This window comes from Guillardia theta, assembly GCF_000315625.1.
Source record: "Guillardia theta CCMP2712 unplaced genomic scaffold GUITHscaffold_251, whole genome shotgun sequence".
Classification (NCBI taxonomy): domain Eukaryota; class Cryptophyceae; order Pyrenomonadales; family Geminigeraceae; genus Guillardia; species Guillardia theta.
Window position 1 is genome coordinate 30,181 of NW_005434425.1, and position 18,564 is coordinate 48,744.

The following is an 18,564-nucleotide window of genomic DNA, read 5'->3' on the forward strand; positions in this document are numbered from 1 at the left end:
TCTCTCTCTCTCTCTCCTCCTCCTTCCTCCCTCCTCCCTCTCCCCCCCCCCGCCCTCCCCCCCCCCCTCCCTCTCTCTCTCTCGCCACTTGGCACAAGCATTTTCCTTCGGCTCTTGTAATGGCGAGCAGGTGGACAACTTTCCAGCAGGCATTTAGCTGATGCGCGTAGCGCGAATAAAGTTGAAAGTGCAAGTGAATGTGCGGGAGACTGAGAGGAGAAACAAGAGAAAGAGGAGTCGAAATAAGGAGGAGCAGGTCAGGGACAGGGACAGGGAGGAGGAGAACGAGAAGAAAGGACGAGGAGCACGTTACGTTACAAAGTTTCATCGATCACATGCCGACGTAGGTGCGGGGGACGCAGACAGGAGGGCTAGAGCCGCAGTCCGTGTACCTGAGATGACACGAGAGAGTCAGCGAGGGAGGAAGACGGAAATGGCGGATGAGGATTAGAGGGCGACGAGGAGAAGTAGGAGAAGGGGCAGGAAGAGGAGCAGGAGAAGAGGTAGGAGAAGCGGCAGGAAGGGGAGCAGGAGAAGAGGTAGGAGAAGGGGTAGGAGGAGGTGAGAGGAGAGGAGAAATTTACTGATCCGTCGACTTCCTGTCTTTGCCAGCACACACAGGATGCTGCTTTGGACGGATACCTGAAGGAAGTCAGCACAAGAGATGGGCGGGAGGGAGAAAAAGCTCGGGGAGAAGTGAGTTGCAAGAGAAAAACGCAAAGAAGACGAGAAGGAGGAGATCAAGTAAGAGGGAGGGAGGGAGGGAGGGAGGAGTGAATTACAGGTTTCGAGGGATTGCGAGCAGGTAGAGGAGCAAGAGTTGTCGCAGCATCGATCAAGAACGGCACCTCCCGTTTGTGCCATGGCGAAACATCCCTGCAATCACAATGAGAGGAAGGAGTAGTAAAGGGAAAAGGGAGAGGAGAGGAGAGGAGAGGAGAGGAGAGGAGAGGAGAGGAGAGGAGAGGAGAGGAGAGGAGAGGAGAGGAGAGGAGAGGAGAGGAGAGGAGAGGAGAGGAGAGGAGCGTCAAGAAAAACTCACCAGGTTGATCTCCGCCCTTTCAGATGCGAGATGAAAGAGGATGATAAAGAAGAGAAAAAAGTCAGACATGTGGCAATCAAACAAGCGTCGAGCAGCTGAGGAGGAAGCGACTGATCGCGTTCAATGGTTGTTTAGAAGGAAGAAAAGGACAGGAGGAGGAGATGAGAGAAATTGAGGAAGGGAGGAAGGAAAGAGAAATTGAGGAAGAAGAAAATAAAGAAGACAACGAAGGGGTGAACAAAAGAGGAGACGAGACGAGACGAGAGAGGAGAGAAGAGAAGAGAAGAGAAGAGAAGAGAGGAGAGGAGAGGAGAGGAGAGGGGAGTAGAGGAGGAGGATACAAGTAGTCTAGGTCGCCATTGTTCAGTCTTGTGTCGTCGCTCGCGTTGTACCCTGAGCTCCCTGACAAGGCTGTACAAATTTCTTGCGCCTGCTCCTTCCATCAGTCCTGCTGTTCCCCTGCTTTCTTCTCTCCTCCTCTCCTCTTGTTTGCTCCCCTCCTCCTCTCTCACTCACTTGCATGCAGACAATGCAGGGCGACAGGCGACGACGATAAAGATAGTCCTGCGAGCAGAGCTGAGGGGAGGAGGGAGGAGGAGGGAGGACGGGAGAGAGGACGAGATGAAGGAGGAGGGATGAGAAGGAGAGGAGGGAGAGGAGGGAGGATTACTGTAGTTCTGCTGGCTGTATCAAATGCGGTGGCGTAATAAGCTTTACACCATCCGGTGTCTTGGATGTAGGGAATCTGAACGCCCGCGTGTTTGGGTTGGAAGCTGGCGAGGAAGTTGTTGTCTATCTTCGTCTGCTCCTTCATGCATCTCCCAAGACTGAACTGCGTGCAGTTGAACCCCACACGCATCCTCACACAGCCCAACGCCCTGCTTGTCTTCAGAACTACATGACGAGGAGGGGGAGGAAGTGGAGGAGGAGGGGGAGGAGGTAGAGTGTAAGTACTTGTCTTCTTTGATCCGTTCCTTTATGAAGGAGGCTGGCTCCGTGTAGGGCGGCTGTAAACGAATCGAGTGAGATCAAGAGGAGAACCACAATCATCATCTTCTCTTCTTCTGTTCAAAACCTCGTCTTTGTTCTGTCTCTTTCTTCAAACAAGACCCAATTCTTTATCTCCTGCTAATCCTCTGCTTCCAGCATCTTTTCCTCTCCTTCCGTTTCTCTCTTTCTGCCTTGCTCCCTCCCTCCCCTTCCTCCCCTTCTTCTCCCACTGACCGCTGAGCACTTGCCGACACCCTGCAGGCTGCACATGGGCCTCCCCTTGGACCAGGACTGAAGATGTAGGTGAACGAGCGAAGAGAGAAGAGCGGCGAAGAGAAGCGCGCAGGTAGGGCAAGGGAGTATGGGGAGAAAGGGGGAAGGATCAAAACCCCGCGGAGATAACGAAGGGAGTGAAGCAGGATGAGGCAAAGCGGGGCGAGGCGAGGCGAGGAGAGGAGATGAGAGGAGAGGAGAGGAGAGGAGAGGAGAGGAGAGGAGAGGAGAGGAGAGGAGAGGAGAGGAGAGGAGAGGAGAGGAGAGGAGAGGAGAGGAGAGGAGAGGAGAGGAGAGGAGAGGAGAGGAGAGGAGAGGAGAGGAGAGGAGAGGAGAGGAGAGGAGAGGAGAGGAGAGGAGAGGAGAGAAGTGGTAGCGGGAACCTCTGCCATCCAGTCGATGTAGGTAGTCGGATCACCGAAGAAGCCGCTATTTGTAAGTGTGAGTGCGTATCAAGAGGATCGACGATGCAGGAGGAGAAGCAGGAGGAGCAGGAGGAGCAGGACGAGTAATGGGAGCCGGAGGGAGAGGTCAACTAGCTGCGAACCTGTACGTCTTGAATTGCCCGTTGTCGGTCTAAGCAAGAAGATAAGCATGAACAAATGACAGTGAGAGTGTGAAGTAGAAAGCAAAGATGAAATGACAGAAACGAAGAAGAGAAAGAGGAAATAGAATGGAAAATAGAAAGAAAAGGTGGAAGAAGAAGAAGAAAGAAGAAACACAGGAGGACAAGAAGAAGGGTGAGGAAGATCAGAATTAATGAATGCGGAGCAGTGAGAGAAGAGAGACAGAAAGCTGTCATAGAGAAAAGAATAACAAATCATATTCAAGGTCACCCGGTTGCATCGAAACTGATTTCTGTAGAAAGAATCGTCGTACTCCATTGCAAGTGTCGCATCCCATTCTATAATGAGATGCAAAGGAGGGATGAAATTAGTGAAGAAGTGAAAGCAAGAACCGAAGGTAGGGAGGAGGAGGAGGAGGAGGAGGAGGAGGAGGAGGAATAAAGAAGCTGTTCCAACCAATAGAAAAAGGCTGAAGTTGTTAACGCTATGAAGCCGTACCTGAAAACAACAGCATAAGAAGAAGTAGCAAGAAAGGGAGCCAGGAAAGGAGGTGGGAAGAGAGGAGTGAGGAAAAGTGGGGAGGAGATGAGAGGAGATGAGAGGAGATGAGATGAGAGAAGAGGAGAAGAGAAGAGGAGAGGAGAGGAGAGGAGAGGAGAGGAAAAGAGAAGAGGAGAGGAGAGGTGAGAAGGGATCAAAGGAAGGAGAGGAGAGGAGGAGACGAGATGAGAGAATGGAGACGGGGAGGGGAGGAGAGGGGGAGGAGTGGGGAGGAGACGGGGAGGAGACGGGGAGGAGACGGGGAGGAGAGTTGACAAGGCTCACAGTTCTCCAAGAGCATGAAGTTTGGCCTTCATGTAGCTGATGTTCTTCCATCGGAGTAGGTGAGGGACTGCAGGAGAGGATCAACTGTCAGGAGCAGGAGAAGCATGTCGAGTATCGTACCCGATGCGAGAAGAGATATTCAATCATCCTGCTCATTCATCAATCCCAACTTCTCCTCCTCCTTTCTCCTCCAAATCTCTCCCTTTTCCTCTATGTCTCTGCTTCCTTCCTTCTCAATCCTCTTCCTCCTTCCAAACTCACTGCTTTCCCTTGGTCGCGTTTGCGCCTTGTGGAGCGATTGAAGGACTGTTATGATCCCTACAGTATCGTCAGCTCCTCCTCCTCCTCCTCCTCCTCTGCCAGCTCCCTCCCCTCCTCTTCTCTCTTACATTCTGCGATAGTCCAACAGCATGTTCCAGCGCACTGATAAACAAAATCAGAAGAGGAGGGAGAGAAGAAGAACAAAGTGAAGAGAAGAGCCAGAAGCAGGAGGAGAAGACAAAGACGTTTGACGTGGAGGAGGAAAAGAAGAGCCAGAAACAGGAGGAGAAGACAAAAAGACGTTTGACGTGGAGGAGAAAAAGAAGAGCCAGCAACAGGAGGAGAAGACAAAAAGACGTTTGACGTGGAGGAGGAAAAGAGGAGCCAGAAACAGGAGGAGAAGACAAAAAGACGTTTTACGTGGAGGAGGATTGAAGATGTTGAGACAGAGAGCAAGTATCAGGGAGAAGGAGGAGGAGACATGTGAGGGCTGTGAGAGGAAGGTGAGAGGTAAGGAGAACAAGAGCAGGAGGACAAGGAAGAGGAAGATGGGAGCAATTACCGAAGTTTTGATCTTCATAACCCCATGAAGTTGACATCCACAGGACCTGTTGGGTTCATCACAAATTGACTAGCCGTTGGAGCTCTCACTCTCAGTAGGCGAGTGCCGAGGAACACTTGACTGTTGAGGTATCTGCCGTTGACTGGGTCGCCGATCATGACCTGGGAGGGAGTGAGAGGAGGAGGCGGAGGAGGAGAAAAAGAGACGAGAAGGCGAAGGTCCTCGAGCGTCAGAATCAGCTCCTGCTATCAGATGAGAATGATGAAGGAGGGAGGGGGAATGGCAGAGGCGATGAGAGGAGGACACACTGATACCAAGAGGGGGAGCAAGAGTACAGCGAGGAGGAGGGACGAGGCAAGCGCGAGAAGGCAGGAGGGAAAGGGAGCGAAGACAGGAAAGAGGAAAGGGAGGACGGAGGAGAGGAAGGAGGGGAAGCAGGCAGGTTTCGACCTCCTTGAATTCAAGGTCTGTCATGAGCTCCCAGTCTACAAAGACTTCCCTGTCTCCTGTCGCTCGCAGGTATCCAACTGCTCCTTGAACATTGGCGATACTGGAGAAAGTGGTCGTGGCGCTGCATGGCAGGTGAGGGGAGTAGGGGAAACGAAGAGTGGGAGAGGGAGGATCAGGAGGAGGAACAGAAGAAGGATCAGGAGGAGGAACAGAAGAAGGATCAGGAGGAGGAACAGAAGAAGGATCAGGAGGAGGAACAGAAGAAGGATCAGGAGGAGGAACAGAAGAAGGATCAGGAGGAGGAACAGAAGAAGGATCAGGAGGAGGAACAGAAGAAGGATCAGGAAGAGGATCAGGAAGGGCTCACTCTGCTTGCGCTCTGATCCACTCGGACTCGAGAGTCTGACCAGGACGAGGGTTGAGGCGGATAATGGTGTTGAAAACGATGCGAACCTGCGAGATAAGATGAAAAGGAAGGGAGGAGGAAGAGAGAAGGATGCGACGAGGACAAGATCTCACCGACAACGTGAGGGAGAGACGATGGCGATTGCAGAAGCCAGGATACATGTCGGGAACAACTCTGAGAAGATATCTGAAAGAACCAGCGGGATTAGCAAGAAGCGATTGAGCAAGGAAGGAGAGGAAGGAAGGGAGGAGCGCAAACAACGGGACAGAGGAACAAGGAGAAAACAGGGACGGACAAGGAGAAAGACTGCGACTGCGACTGCGACTGCGACTGAGATGAAATATCAAGAGGAGAGTCATCGCGGAAGTGAAGGGGGGAAAGGCCCGGGGGGGGCGGGTGGTGGGGGGGAAGGACAGAGAGTTTGTCTTGTCACCCATGGATATTGAGGAAGGGGTCAAACAGCCAGAAGGCATAACTCTTGGCTCCGTTGGAGGGAACAGCTCGCAAGCACCATATCGGGTTTTTGATGCCATGCTCGCCTTTAGGATTCAGCCCCTGCCCGCTCTCAGCTTCGCCTTCTCCCTCCCTCCCTCCCTCACCTCGATGCACGTGAACCAGCCGTGCTCGGCGATCTTCGGGGGCGCGTTGGGCATGGGGCTGCAGTCAATGACCGGAGTGACGACCGGGTTGGTCTGGTAGGGGGAGGGGTAGGTGGTGGTCTTGGAGACGTTCTGCCCCGCAGCAGAGCACTGGCACAGCATGTCAGTCCTGCTATCCCCCAGCTGCTGCCCACCTTGTGCCACGTGACAGTTGGAGGCTCATAGGCGACGTTTGGGACGAATGTGGTGGACTCTGAAGGAGCGCATGAGTAAGTGGAGGAAGAGGAGAGAAGGAGAGAGAAGAGGAGAGAGGAGAGAGGAGAGGAGAGGAGGAGAGGAGGAGAGGAGAGGCTTAGGCTTGCCTTCAGTATAGTAAAACCGAACTGAGTTGTAAAGGTTTTGGTTGGCGGTATTGATCTCAGCGGAGCAATAGGAAGCATCATACACGGGCTGAAATTTCAGTCAACAAGTGTTTTGATCAGATCAGGAGCAGAACGTACAGATGCATCCACAGCCAGCGTGACATCAGCTGATACAAGTTAGCGGCTTGTGAAACACACTAATATCACATCACCGAAGGAGATGGAGTTGAGCGCTGGAGGGCTTGTGCACTGCCGGGTAGACAGGAGGGAAGGCGAGGGAGTGAGAAAATTATGTAGAAGTGAGCGATGATAAAGTTATGTCAGGGTTGATCAAAACAACGACGAGGAATGATAACCTGAAGTCTCTTGTCGTCGATGTAATATCCTGCCACCTCCACCCGGTCAACTCCTGCTCCAGATGTGAACTGGAAGCGACATCGGAGGTTGTTTTTGCGGTAGTTGTAGAAGTACTCCCCTGCCACTGTAATCTGAGTCCCTCCAGCTGCTGGGCCCGATCTGTGTTTATCGTCACTTCACATCAAAACAGCAAGGGGAGAGCCTGCCTACCTCGGAATTAAGCTGTACATGCGCAAAGCTCCTGCTCCTGGGACTGAGTTGGGGTCTGGGTCGACACGCGTGAGGTTCATCGAGAGGGTGTGGTACTGCTGGCCGTTGAGCGAGATGCGGAGAGAAACGATAGAAAGTGTCTTTGCAGGTACCACACAGAGAACAGAGCGAGGAATGGTCTGAAGCTCAAGGCGGTTGAAGGAAGTAGAGCGATAGCTGCTGATCCCCTCGTCCTTCCAGAGACAGTCGAAGGTGAAGTAGCTCATCAGGTTGACATATGAGGGCATCTGAACCATGACGGGAGCTACACAACCTTTTCCATTGTAGAGAACCCCAGGGTTGATGACAGCTTCGTTCGGCAAGCGATAGAAGTAGAACTTCGCGATCGCCCTCCCGAGTGGATATCCAGAAGAAGACGTGACAAGAGAGTAGTCTGCATTGTAGATGAGGATGAGGGCTGGTCCTTCTCTCACTCGCACAGACTGCAAGGTGGCGAAGGAGACGTTCACCTCGAGGATGCAGTAGTCCTGCGTTACTGTCACTGCTCCCACGCGTGACAGTCCTGCCGTTCGTTGGGTGGCAGGAGGGTAGGAGTTGAACGAGATTGAGGGGAAGGTGAAGGGGCCTTGAGGGTTCAGCCCCTTGTCTCTCATAGCTGAGTACATGTACAGGCTGACGTACAGCTTGAGATTGACGTACGACTTCCCGTCGTCCCCCGCATACAAGGGGGCTCCCCATGGTCTCACGTATATCAGGCCGGTTCGAAGAGCGCCTGTGCTCGACGTCCCAAGTTCAGTGTCGCAGTTGTCGGTGCAATATCGGTAGTGGACCAGACATCTGGGACCGATGGAAGGAGCCAAGTTAGCGAGATCGTTTGGGTTCTTGCTCGCTGTGATTCGCATGGGAAGTGAAGTTCCGGCGTAGAAGAGCCCTTGGGAGATCGTATCGTTGTCGCATGAAACATCAGGGCTGATCAGGCTCGGACATCCCTGAAAGCCACAGTTGGGGTAATAGACAGATATTGGCTTTGAGTACTCTGGAAGCACTGTTGTGTTTTCATTCGGATCTGTTGTCCAGACTGCAGTCCCGTTGCTGAGTGGTAACCAAGACTTGTACAGTTTACTTCCATCCGCCCTTCCTGCTCGCCTCAGCAAACGTTTATGGATGCACTGATAGTTTGCTGGTGGAGGCACTCCTTCCGTCGTTCCAACGTGACCTAGCACGTAGTAGTCCGTGGGGCATAATGGCGCTTTGATCACGAACTGAACTTGATCTCGTACGTATCCATTCTCCTCCAGTGTCAGCATCGGTTGAACTGCACGCGCTGCATTCTGTATGCAGCTCGTGATGCCGCTGGAGCTGACTGAAGTATTCGCACAGATGCATTGCGACACTTTAGAGTCCCACACTGTGCTTGACTCCGGAAACTCGGCTTTTGCAAAGAGAGGAGGCACTGGGGTTCCTTGCCCGGTCTCAGCAGTAGCTAGGATGCAACCATACCCTTGTGGACAAGCATTCAATTCCTCATCGATAGCCAACACGGTAGAGACGAAGTTGGGGGGACCTTGATTGGGCATAAAGATGTCCCCGAGAAGGATGGGCGTTACGTTTTTTCCAGTTCCTACATCGACCGGGTTGAGCACGGGACGCCAAACCGACGCTGACGTGCATACTAGATTCCTCCATTCCTTCCAAACCAATGTGTAGTCTGACACCGGTACAAGAAAGATGGCAGCGCCCATGACTTGATGCATGAAGGCGCATGCCACGAGGGCGAGCTTGAGCTCAAAGGTCACCAACATCTATTCGATATTATGCTCAAGCGATGGTGCCAATGACGTGGTGAAGGGATGTTCTTCTTCAAGAGAGCTCGGGGAACTCATTCAGCATGATGACGTATCCGAGAGTAGGTCATGACAGCATCTGCCACACATCAAGTTAGTTCTCCAGGAAATCCATAACGAACCCTTCTGATTCAAATGCGCAATCAATGTAAACCATGAAGGATGTGCCATCAGCAGCTGATCAACCCAATCATTCTCTCATTCTTCCCCCCCCCCTCCCCCCCCTCCCTCGTTCATCATCATGTTCGAACTACATGTGCTCTCAGTATACCCGCCATGCATGACGCTGGCTCTTGTCATTCAATTGTCAATAATCTTCACAGGCGCAGGGGGTGGGTTGTAGTACCCCTACCCTAGGTATACAGTCCTAGGACCCCATTGTTTCCCGAGAATCAACCCCCCCCTGTTGTTTTTTGGGCTTGGCTGTGGAAATAAAACGATCCTTTTACAGTCCAAAAAAGAAAGTTTGCTCGGCAATGTGGGCAGAGCCATACGAGGAAGAGAACTTTGCACCCGTTGCTCCGTCTCCTTTTCCCCTCCTTCTCCTTCTCCTCTGCTTCTCCTCTCATTCTCCTCTTCTTCTCCTCTCCTTCTCCTTCTCCTCTCCTCCTCTCCTTCCCTCCTCCTCTCCTTCTCCTTCTCCTTCTCCTTCTCCTTCTCCTTCTCCTTTTCCTCTCCTTCTCCTCTCCTTCTCCTCTCCTTCTCTCCTTCTCTCCTTCTCCTTCTCCTTCTCCTCTCCTTCTCCTCTCCTTCTCCTCTCCTTCTCCTCTCCTTCTCCTCTCCTTTTCCTCTGCTTCTCCTTCTCCTTTTCCTCTGCTTCTCCTTCTCCTTCTCCTCTCCTTCTCCTCTCCTTCTCCTCTCCTTCTCCTCTGCTTCTCCTCTCCTTTTCCTCTGCTTCTCCTTCTCCTTCTCCTCTGCTTCTCCTTCTCCTTCTCCTCTCCTTTTCCTCTGCTTCTCCTCTCCTTCTCCTCTCCTTCTCCTCTGCTTCTCCTCTCCTTCTCCTCTGCTTCTCCTTCTCCTTCTCCTCTGCTTCTCCTTCTCCTTCTCCTTTTCCTCTCCTTTTCCTCTGCTTCTCCTTCTCCTTCTCCTCTCCTTCTCCTTCTCCTTCTCCTCTCCTTTTCCTCTGCTTCTCCTCTCCTTTTCCTGTCTAGCTCACAAGTCTTTTTTCTTCCCTCCCTTTCTCCCTTCCTCTCCCACTCCTCCCCGCCTCTCTCCCTACTCCTTCCTCCACTTTTTTCCTTCTTCGGCCCTCCTTTAATCGAATGCTTGCTTGCCGAACCACTATCCTCCCCTTTTGGTTCTTTGTTCCTCTTTCTGATTGAATTTGAAGAATGTTTTGCAGAAGAAGAGATGAATGGGACCTTGCACCAACGTCTTCTTCTCGGCCGTGTTGTGTAGCCTTCTCTTGGGTATTTTTCTTCAGAAAGGAATATGTGTCGGCTCTGACATTTAACAAAACTAGAAGTCAAGATGGAGTCACAGTAATCAAATATTGTCATGTCTTTCCTTTCACCGTGCATGAAAGATTTATGGCACGATGGGAAGAAGAGCAAGTCAAACTCGAGCAGGCAATAGTGAAGGACGACGTCGGGTGATAGAATGCTGGTTTAGCCCGGACTGAAAGCAAGTGCAGGTTAACATTCGATCCCGAGACCTTTGCAGGTTTGGAAAGAGTAGCAGGAGCTGATATTTCGTGCTCGCTTGAAAGGAAGGAGGAGGTCACCTGCTTCCTATGGAGATTTACACTTACTGTCACCTTCAGGCGGTGGCTTCACTAGTTGTGATGGAATTTCCCTCAATGAAGGCGATTCAATGCAACATCTCAGTCTGAGAGCTGTAATTGAAACCAACTTCAGGTCTTGTATGAGAAGAGGAAATCTGTCAGGATCGACCTGCCGTACATCAGCGGGTTCCTGGCCTTCAGGTGGGCTTCTTCGCTCATGGGCCTTGTTTCACGAAATTCAGGGAGTCTCCTCCACTTGTCCAGATGATCGAGGTATGAGATGAGTGAGGATGGTAGGCTGCGACAAGCGTGAACAGGAGCTATAGCATCATCCTCTTAGGCTTCACATGAGTTTTTCGATCAATTGAGCGTGTAGCAACAAGCGAAACAGCAGAGACCTGACAAAACAGGCTATCGAGTTTTTGATGTGCATGTCGAGAGAAAAACTGAAGCAGAACGAACCAAATTTTCGTTCATTTAGCGGGGAATTCGCTTGTTCCGAAAGCTGCTGTTTATCTCGGCCGTGGAAGAGACCTCATTTGACTGATTGGTTGCTGACTGCAGGAGATACGAGCTGACAAACCTGCTCTTCTTCCTCAAATCGTCCTCATCGATGGAAATGGGATACTGCATCCTCGCGGGTTGCAACCGCGAGGTTTGTAACCAGTTGAGCTGACAGAATTTCAAGATGTGGAGTTGCTTCGCATATTGGTGTTGTTACTGATATCCCAACGATTGGCGTGGCGAAGAACTTGATCTGTTTCGACGGTTTGAATCGAGACGCAGTCAGATCCATTGCATGTTTTTTCTTTTCCTGAAGATACCAGGTGAAACACAAGGCGAGGGAAGAGCTTGTCAATCAAGGAGATTACTTTGTGCGCTCATTCTGGTATGAGCTCTTCTCATGTGCTATTCACTTTAGGATCTTGTCGGCTCCTCGGGCAAAGTTCATGGCGCAGCTCTTATGGGACGAAAAGGTTGCCAGATTCTCTGATTGTTTTAAGTCTGATAGCTATTTGTAGATCGCAAGCAAGCCACGTGTAATCCTATCTTCGTATCGATTGGACACAGGTGATAAGCATTTGTGCAAGGATAAAGGTCATGAATCCTTGTAGGACTTCACTCAAGACAGCTGTCAGGCTAGTTTCAGGGTGTGTTCCCACCCACTCATACTCGCATTATCATCACTTTATTTTCACATCACCATCACACTCTCCTCACATTGAGTTCTAGCGTCTTTTTTCGTCTTGATGACGTCAACCTCTCACATCGTGTCCTTCAGCTGCTGCACGTCGTCAAGGCTACCGGAGCCCATACGGCAGGTTGACGTTCTTGTAAACTTGCGGCGGGGGCTGAGAGATGAAGAGGCGGATCTGCGATCTAGAGAAGCCGTCAAGCCGCTTGGAAGGTGAAGGAGAAGGAGAATGATGAGAGCTGAAACAGACACCCAGACAACTTCCTGAAGCCCCTTGCTTGGACTTGACCTGAGACACGCGTGAGGGTCATGTTGTGAATATATTCCTTTTTGCGCAAACGAGCATTCTAGCTGCTCATTGTTGTTCTATGGTTTTAAATACTTCCATCCGTTTTCGCTTCTCTTCCTCTGCTTTTTGAAGTCTTTGAATTTGTTTTGATTTCCATCGGTGATACTCTTCATCAGCCTTTTCCATGTAGCTCATTGCAGCTGAGAGTTTCTTTGCTTTCTTTTGCGCGTCTTGGTACCTCATCTGCAGTGTATCTGCTTTAGAGGAATCCATCCTGGGAAGATGCGATCCCAGCTCTGCTTCATACGCGTTCTCTTCTTCGCAAGCATACAGGCCGATGTTTTGACCGATTACAAGCTTGAGAATTTCCATGGGCCCTCGATCCCACAAGACTTCACGACGGCATCTCAGCTGATTTATACACAATGGACGATGTGATACCTGAGATCTCAGAGTTGTTGCCGATGCTGTAAACAGTCCCCACTCCTTGCTTGGAGCTTTCTATCCGCATGCCCACCTGGAAGGACAAACAACATCGAATCACATCAAGGATCTGAACAAGGGCAGTTGGGATTGAAGGTCTAGCCCTCAGGTCTCTTCTTCCTCCCTTACCTTCGCTTGTATGTCTTTCCCCACCGCCAGTTTATAATTGCCCTGCATGTCCAAGCGTCAACCTCGACGCTATCAGGAGGGTGACTAGGCTTTAGTTAGTCAATCTCTTTATGTACGGTTTATGAAGCGAAACGGACCCTAAACCCTAACTAAACGCTCCCACTACTACTGAAATGCTTGCGCAGAACGAGCGCTTGCAAGGTGTGTGAGATGTTAGCTTATCATGTTGCAGCTGATGTTACAAGCAGTACAAGCAGGATGAAAGAAGGATGTATGACTCACGAGGTATTGCATGGTCCAATCACATGGCTCATGTTCAAATTACAATGAACTCAGGATCAAAGATAAGATGGACGTTACATGATTCATAGACAGGACAAGCTCAGGCTACTATTATTTTATGACGCTGCAAACTTAAACCCTAAACTCTGTTATTATTATTTGAGTTTATCAGACTGTTAGTCGAGGATTTGACAGCTAAGAACTAACTAGTAATGTTCTCTGCTCATCTCTCGCCTATTTATCCGTCTAAAGGGGTTCCCAACCTTGGGAGGTCGGCCCTTTGCGAAACCCTAAACCCTAAACCCGACAGGGAATGTGCCATCATGTTGGGAACCATGATGCCTTGTGATCGGCCTAATGCGGAAGGTGGGCATGGCAGTCCGAAGCTCGTCAACGTCCTGCAGCATGATTTGATGATTCGATTTATTGATGATGTCCAGATTACATTTACAACTTGAGTACACTTAAACACAACAAGGGATGACCCTTGTTGGGGCTCGAGTTATCCCTCCCCTTCGCTTAACATGAGCTCGTTCGCTAGGCCCCTGTAGGAAGGCATCAGACTCGAAGTCGAGCTGCATTCCGCAAAGAAAGGCACATCACCATGGCATGAACATTTTCCTCAGCTCGTCAAAGACGTAACAGAAAGCATTCATGGGCCTTGCGCAGTCGTCTCGCTCGCTGCACACCCACACCTCAAACCTGTCGACCACCGTCCGCTTCCCAAGTCCGCCCGTGGTGATAGTCCCGTTCATCGCAAGCTCACTATCAACGATTTCTGGCCAATCGTGCTGTATCTGACACGTGAGGTAGTCTGCGTGGAGGGTCATCCAGCTCTCCTGCAGTGGCGCGTCCGGTTCAGCATTCGCTGGTGGGGGCGGCGTGGTGAGATCGGGGATGCTCGTTGCATAGTCAACACAGTCAGTCTCGCTGATGCATGGCGCTAAGTTAGCAACCCCCCAGGACGAAGGCCAAGACAGGTGATAGCATGGCAGATCGTTTCCTGTCAGATCAAGAGGGAAAAGCAAAGAGAAGCCGGTGAACGCCTGCGAAGAGATGCAAGAAAGCTGATTGTTCTGAAGCGATAGCCCCTGCAAGCTCGAGAGGCTGTTGAAGATCCCAGCTGGGAGACTTGAGAGGTTGTTGTTGTAAAGATATAGATACCGCAAGCTTGTCAGCCTGTCGAAGATCCCCACTGAGAGACTTCTAAGCTTGTTGTCGTGCAGATCTAGTGAGCGCAAGCTGGAGAGCCCATCGAAGATCCCAGAAGGGAGAGTTTCCAGCATATTGCTGTAAAGAGAAAGACTCCCCAAGGTGGAGAGCCTGTCGAAGATCCCAGCTGGGAGGCTGCTGATCTTGTTGTTGTTCAGGGACAGGTGTTGCACGCTGGAGAGGTTATTGAAGATCCCAGCTGGTAGGCTTCCAAGTCTATTGTCATGAAGATATAACAACTCTACGCTGGAGACCATGTCGAAGATCCCGGCAGGGAGACTCTCCAGCTCATTGCTGTAAAGTTCCAGATATTTCAAGCTGGACAGCCTGTTGAAGATTCCAACTGGGAGACTTCTAAGCTTGTTGTCGTAGAGATAAAGCTCCTTCAAGCTGACGGCGAGCCCATCAAAAATCCCAGCAGGGAGAGTCTCCAGCATATTGCCGTAAAGATATAAATATCCTAAGCTGGAGAGCCCATCGAAGATCCCAGCAGGGAGAGTCTCCAGCTCATTTCCGTGAAGATATAGCTGCTGCAATCTGGAGAGCCCATCGAAGGTCCCATTGGTTATGTTGCGAATTTGAAGGGAGTTCAAGTACAGCTTGTCTGTACAGCTGTCGTCACAGCTCCCCTCCCTCGACAACAAACCCTCATCTGAGACATAAAACGTGCAGCTCCCACAGCTCACGTTGCTTGCCCCCTCTGCCTGCCTCATCAAGCCTCCCAGAACCATCCAAACCACACAGACGCGCACTAGCATGACCATCCGTGATACTTGCCAAAAATGGGGCAATAATTAATCTTATATTATTATTGTCAACGCTTGCTGATTTTTATTTTTAATGTTGACAATGCAAGGACTCGGCAGCATACCGGTACCATCCACCCCTAAAGTTGACAATTCAAACAGAAGGATACCGGTACTATCCACGTACTTCGTAGACAAGTCTGCAATGGTGACATTGCAGGCCTGCTTATTTCAGGCAGGCCCGCCGCTTATTTCAGGCAGGCCCGCTTGTTTCACTTAGACAGGCAGGCCCGCTTTAGGGTTCTTGCAGCTTCCTTGGCACCCTGCCAGCGGCTTCCCCTAAACCCTAAGGGTTTAGAGTTTAGGGTTTAGGGCCGGTTATTTTCGGCAGCATGGCTCCTTGCCAGGTCACGGTAGGGGAAGCCGCCAGGGCGCCAAGGAAGCTGCAAGCGAGAAGTTTGTATACTTCAAATAGCTTAGTTCTAAGTATGGTTCTTCAGTATGTTCGCAACCTGCTGTATCGGAGATCATGCCAATACACGCAGAGCGGACTTGTGGATGCCTCTGTCCTCGAAGCTGATCTCGTCGAGATGGTGAAGAGCTTCGCGAAGCGTTATCCGAACAGCAGGACAGCCAAGGCTTGCAAGGCTGTCAGTGTGGAGGGATGCACCCCCGACGCTATCGCAGAACTGAGCCATCCGCTCGACATGTCAGCAGGCACGACGTGAGCTTCTGCAAGAAGCGATGACTGGATGGAGTGACGCATCCAGAGAGTGGTTTATGCAGCAGATTGAAGAAGCCAAGAAGGAGAAGGTCGAGACATACACCGCCTCAGCAGGCAACGAGGTGACTTCCTTCATCTCCATGACTCTCCTGGGCATCTCCTCGGTGTATGTCAACCATGAAGAGAAGCTCAGAAGAAGAAATTTGAAGAGATCGGACTGATCGTAGACTCAGTGCAAGAGAGTAAAGCAATCATGTGGAAGGCTCCGTATAGACCCGAGATAGCGAGTGCTGAGGAGATCCCGGTGACTGTTTCCTTCCTCCGCAATGCACAAGCGGAGAAGCTCTGGCAGGGAAGAGAGGACTTCGCGATCGATGGTCGCAAGTTCACAGCTGTACATGTGAGCATCGTGCACGATCGATCTTTCAAGATTCGAGCCAAGAGAGGACCCTGGGGCAAAGGGGGCAGCTTGGCAGAGCTGACCCACCTGCTAACTTGTGACCTAAGTTGGGCGGCATGACAACGGCTGAGATAGCTGCCGTCTATCGCTATCAGCTGCTGCGCCAGTCCCTTGCAGCGGTCCAACTCCAGCCGCTGGCAGGCATGCCAGGCTGGTCAGGGAGGTGGAGTGGATCGTCTCCTCGAGCTGCCCAGAGGCGAATCAGGGTTTAGGGTTTAGGATACAGCATTTCGAGCATTTCGGATACAGCATTTCGAGCTTTCCGAGAGAGCGAAGCGATGGAGGGAATACACCTGACTCTGTTCAGCGAAGACCCGAAGATCAGAGAGGCGCTCGCAGTCGAGTTGACAGCTGATCGCTTTGTGTCCAGAAATAAGTTGAAGAAGGCATCAAGACTGCAGAAGAAGGCAGGCGGCAAGGACGGCAAGGAGATCAAGATCATCATCAAGTCGACGGCGGCATCTGGTCGCTTCACGAGGAAGGAGATGGAGGGGCTGTGCAACGGCGGCAACACGTCCATCGCAAGAGTCAAGAGAGTCTTGTTGGAGATCGCTAACAGGCTCGAGATCAACGTTGAAGGCATCGACATGGAGGAGGATTTGAACACCAAGTCCTGGAACGGGTCCAAGCTATGCATCCTCCTCGGCTCCACGGAGGATGCTCGACGCATGATGAAGGAGCTGCCCTTCTATCTCGAAGGCGCAGCAACCAAGCTCGAAGCAGTCGGCTTCGACAAGCCTCGGAGCCTGAGGCGGCTGGTCAGCGGGGCACCAGCGACGCAGCGCAGCGATAGGACATTACGTCCATTCCGTTCCAATCCCCTTCTGGAATCTTTAGTAGGGGGCTTATGGGTTGACCTAACCTTGACCTTGACCTTCGTGCTGATTTGAATCCGACGTCCGTTTTAGGAGAAATGCTGTCATGAAAGGATGCAAGATAGCTTGAAAGCAGGGTAGAAAGAACCTAAAAATTGACTGATATTTAGTACTTTGACCTTCAGTTTTAGAGTTTTAAGTTTTGTTTTTATCTCTTTCTTGGAACTGTTCGACATATCGTGAATGGCAATTGCGCTGCATGCGATGTCGGTAAAGCACCAAGATGTCCATGATGGTTGTGTTTCCTCATTTGTTAGCGGCATGAATACTGACTAAGGATGGAGAGCATGCAGTAAGGGATCTTTCCTTCCAGGTTCTATGATGCCTTGGATACAGATAGCACTGTACAGATGGTTCAAGCATGACAAGCACATGCATTCGACTTTCAAACAGATAGCCTAGAGGCTTGCACCAGCCAAGCATTGCTTGATTCATGCCAAGTCTGTCTCCAATTTAGCTTCATCTGCAGGACATCCCATCTTTGAAGGCACATCTTCAATCACTTTTCACCTCATTCAAATACAAGGGTTCACTGGCTGATAACTTGTTGTGTGCTTGAAATCTTCATCAAGTGAAGATAGATGCACTTGTCAGAGATCAAATGACAACATAGCAATTGATGTAAAGTACATGGAAGCTCTCCGATATCCTTGAGTTTTGCGTAAGACGCGTTGCACAACCGTGAATTTGCTCAACCTGTTTATTCAAATTTGCATTGTACATAAACAGATCAAAACTTGATATGCATACTGTGAGACGAGGAACATGATCTACCACACTACAAGCTTTCAAGGTTGTTGACTGCGCGGGAAGAGAGGGAGGATGGAAGGCAGGGGCGAGCAGAGTCACGGCAGGCGTGAGCATGAGGGAAGGGAACGGGGAAGGAAGGGCTTCAAATGGGTACTGGGAGATCGCAACGGTTGGGACCCTATGCTAAGCCAATCGTTGAGGTCGTTCATATTCTTAGCCACTAATTGCTAAGCACATGGCTGACCTTAGGATGTGCTTATCCCATTTATTAACTAAAGCATTTGTACCAGAGGGCTAAGGTCAAGGTCAAGGTTAGGTCAGCCCATATAAGCCCCCTAGTACCAGGGCGCTTTGTTTGTACTGCCGTTAAAATACTTATTCCAAAGCGTTGTGGTATTTGTACGGAGGTCCTCAGGGCTCCCCATACATGAGGTTGTACCACAAAAGTCCCTCATTTTCTGTGAGGTTCGCATGGGTGGTTTCAGATAGTTTAGAGAACCCGTACGTTTCCCTCCGTCAGAGTAAGGGTGGGGTGGATCGGATTCAAGGGAGGAAGGATGAAATCTTAAAAGTATGGGCTCTCCGTACTGGAATTGGCGTCGAAAAGTATCATATTCGATTACCGGTAAGTGGTCAAACAGCACCCACCCCTGTGGTCCATAGCTCAATGACCCTCTCGCAAGGGAAAAGTTTGAATCAAATTACTTTGACCAAAGCCAGTACCCCCTACCTTTGAAAAAGCCTGAGTAGATGGAAATCGGAAGGTAGGGGTGGGTCAATTCCTCAACCCCACACGCCTTCTGCTTGAGCCACGACAAGGAGCGATGGCCATGATACCATGAGGACGTGTTGCAATCGAATTATCATGTGTGTATGCTTCAAATCATATTGTATTGTTGCATAGATACAAGAAGGGCTCTTGAAAAGAACCTACCTTTAGGGATGCAGC

At 50.8% G+C, this 18,564-nt stretch overlaps 3 protein-coding genes across 3 annotated transcripts; 2 read left to right on the forward strand and 1 right to left on the reverse strand.

Moving 5' to 3' along the window:
• Positions 1–3,953: 3,953 nt before the first annotated feature.
• GUITHDRAFT_121753 (hypothetical protein) lies at positions 3,954–8,705 on the reverse strand (the record flags this gene model as incomplete). The annotated part of the gene is made up of 14 exons (XM_005819000.1): positions 3,954–4,014; positions 4,086–4,119; positions 4,520–4,565; positions 4,609–4,680; positions 4,970–5,090; positions 5,337–5,422; positions 5,489–5,561; positions 5,809–5,930; positions 5,975–6,124; positions 6,169–6,227; positions 6,354–6,424; positions 6,475–6,503; positions 6,693–6,852; positions 6,904–8,705. The coding sequence occupies 14 exons, from the start codon at positions 8,703–8,705 to the stop codon at positions 3,954–3,956; spliced, it is 2,886 nt and encodes a 961-aa protein (XP_005819057.1).
• Positions 8,706–10,513: 1,808 nt separating this feature from the next.
• GUITHDRAFT_91096 (hypothetical protein) lies at positions 10,514–11,288 on the forward strand (the record flags this gene model as incomplete). The annotated part of the gene is made up of 5 exons (XM_005819001.1): positions 10,514–10,551; positions 10,604–10,671; positions 10,713–10,743; positions 11,035–11,111; positions 11,159–11,288. Exons 1-5 carry the CDS (start codon positions 10,531–10,533, stop codon positions 11,286–11,288), a joined length of 327 nt encoding a protein of 108 aa, XP_005819058.1. The 5' UTR covers positions 10,514–10,530.
• Positions 11,289–15,294: 4,006 nt separating this feature from the next.
• On the forward strand, positions 15,295–16,880 carry GUITHDRAFT_121756 (hypothetical protein; the record flags this gene model as incomplete). The annotated part of the gene is made up of 5 exons (XM_005819002.1): positions 15,295–15,530; positions 15,577–15,652; positions 15,724–15,930; positions 16,108–16,196; positions 16,298–16,880. 5 exons carry the CDS (start codon positions 15,295–15,297, stop codon positions 16,878–16,880), a joined length of 1,191 nt encoding a protein of 396 aa, XP_005819059.1.
• Between the last annotated feature and the right edge of the window lie 1,684 nt (positions 16,881–18,564).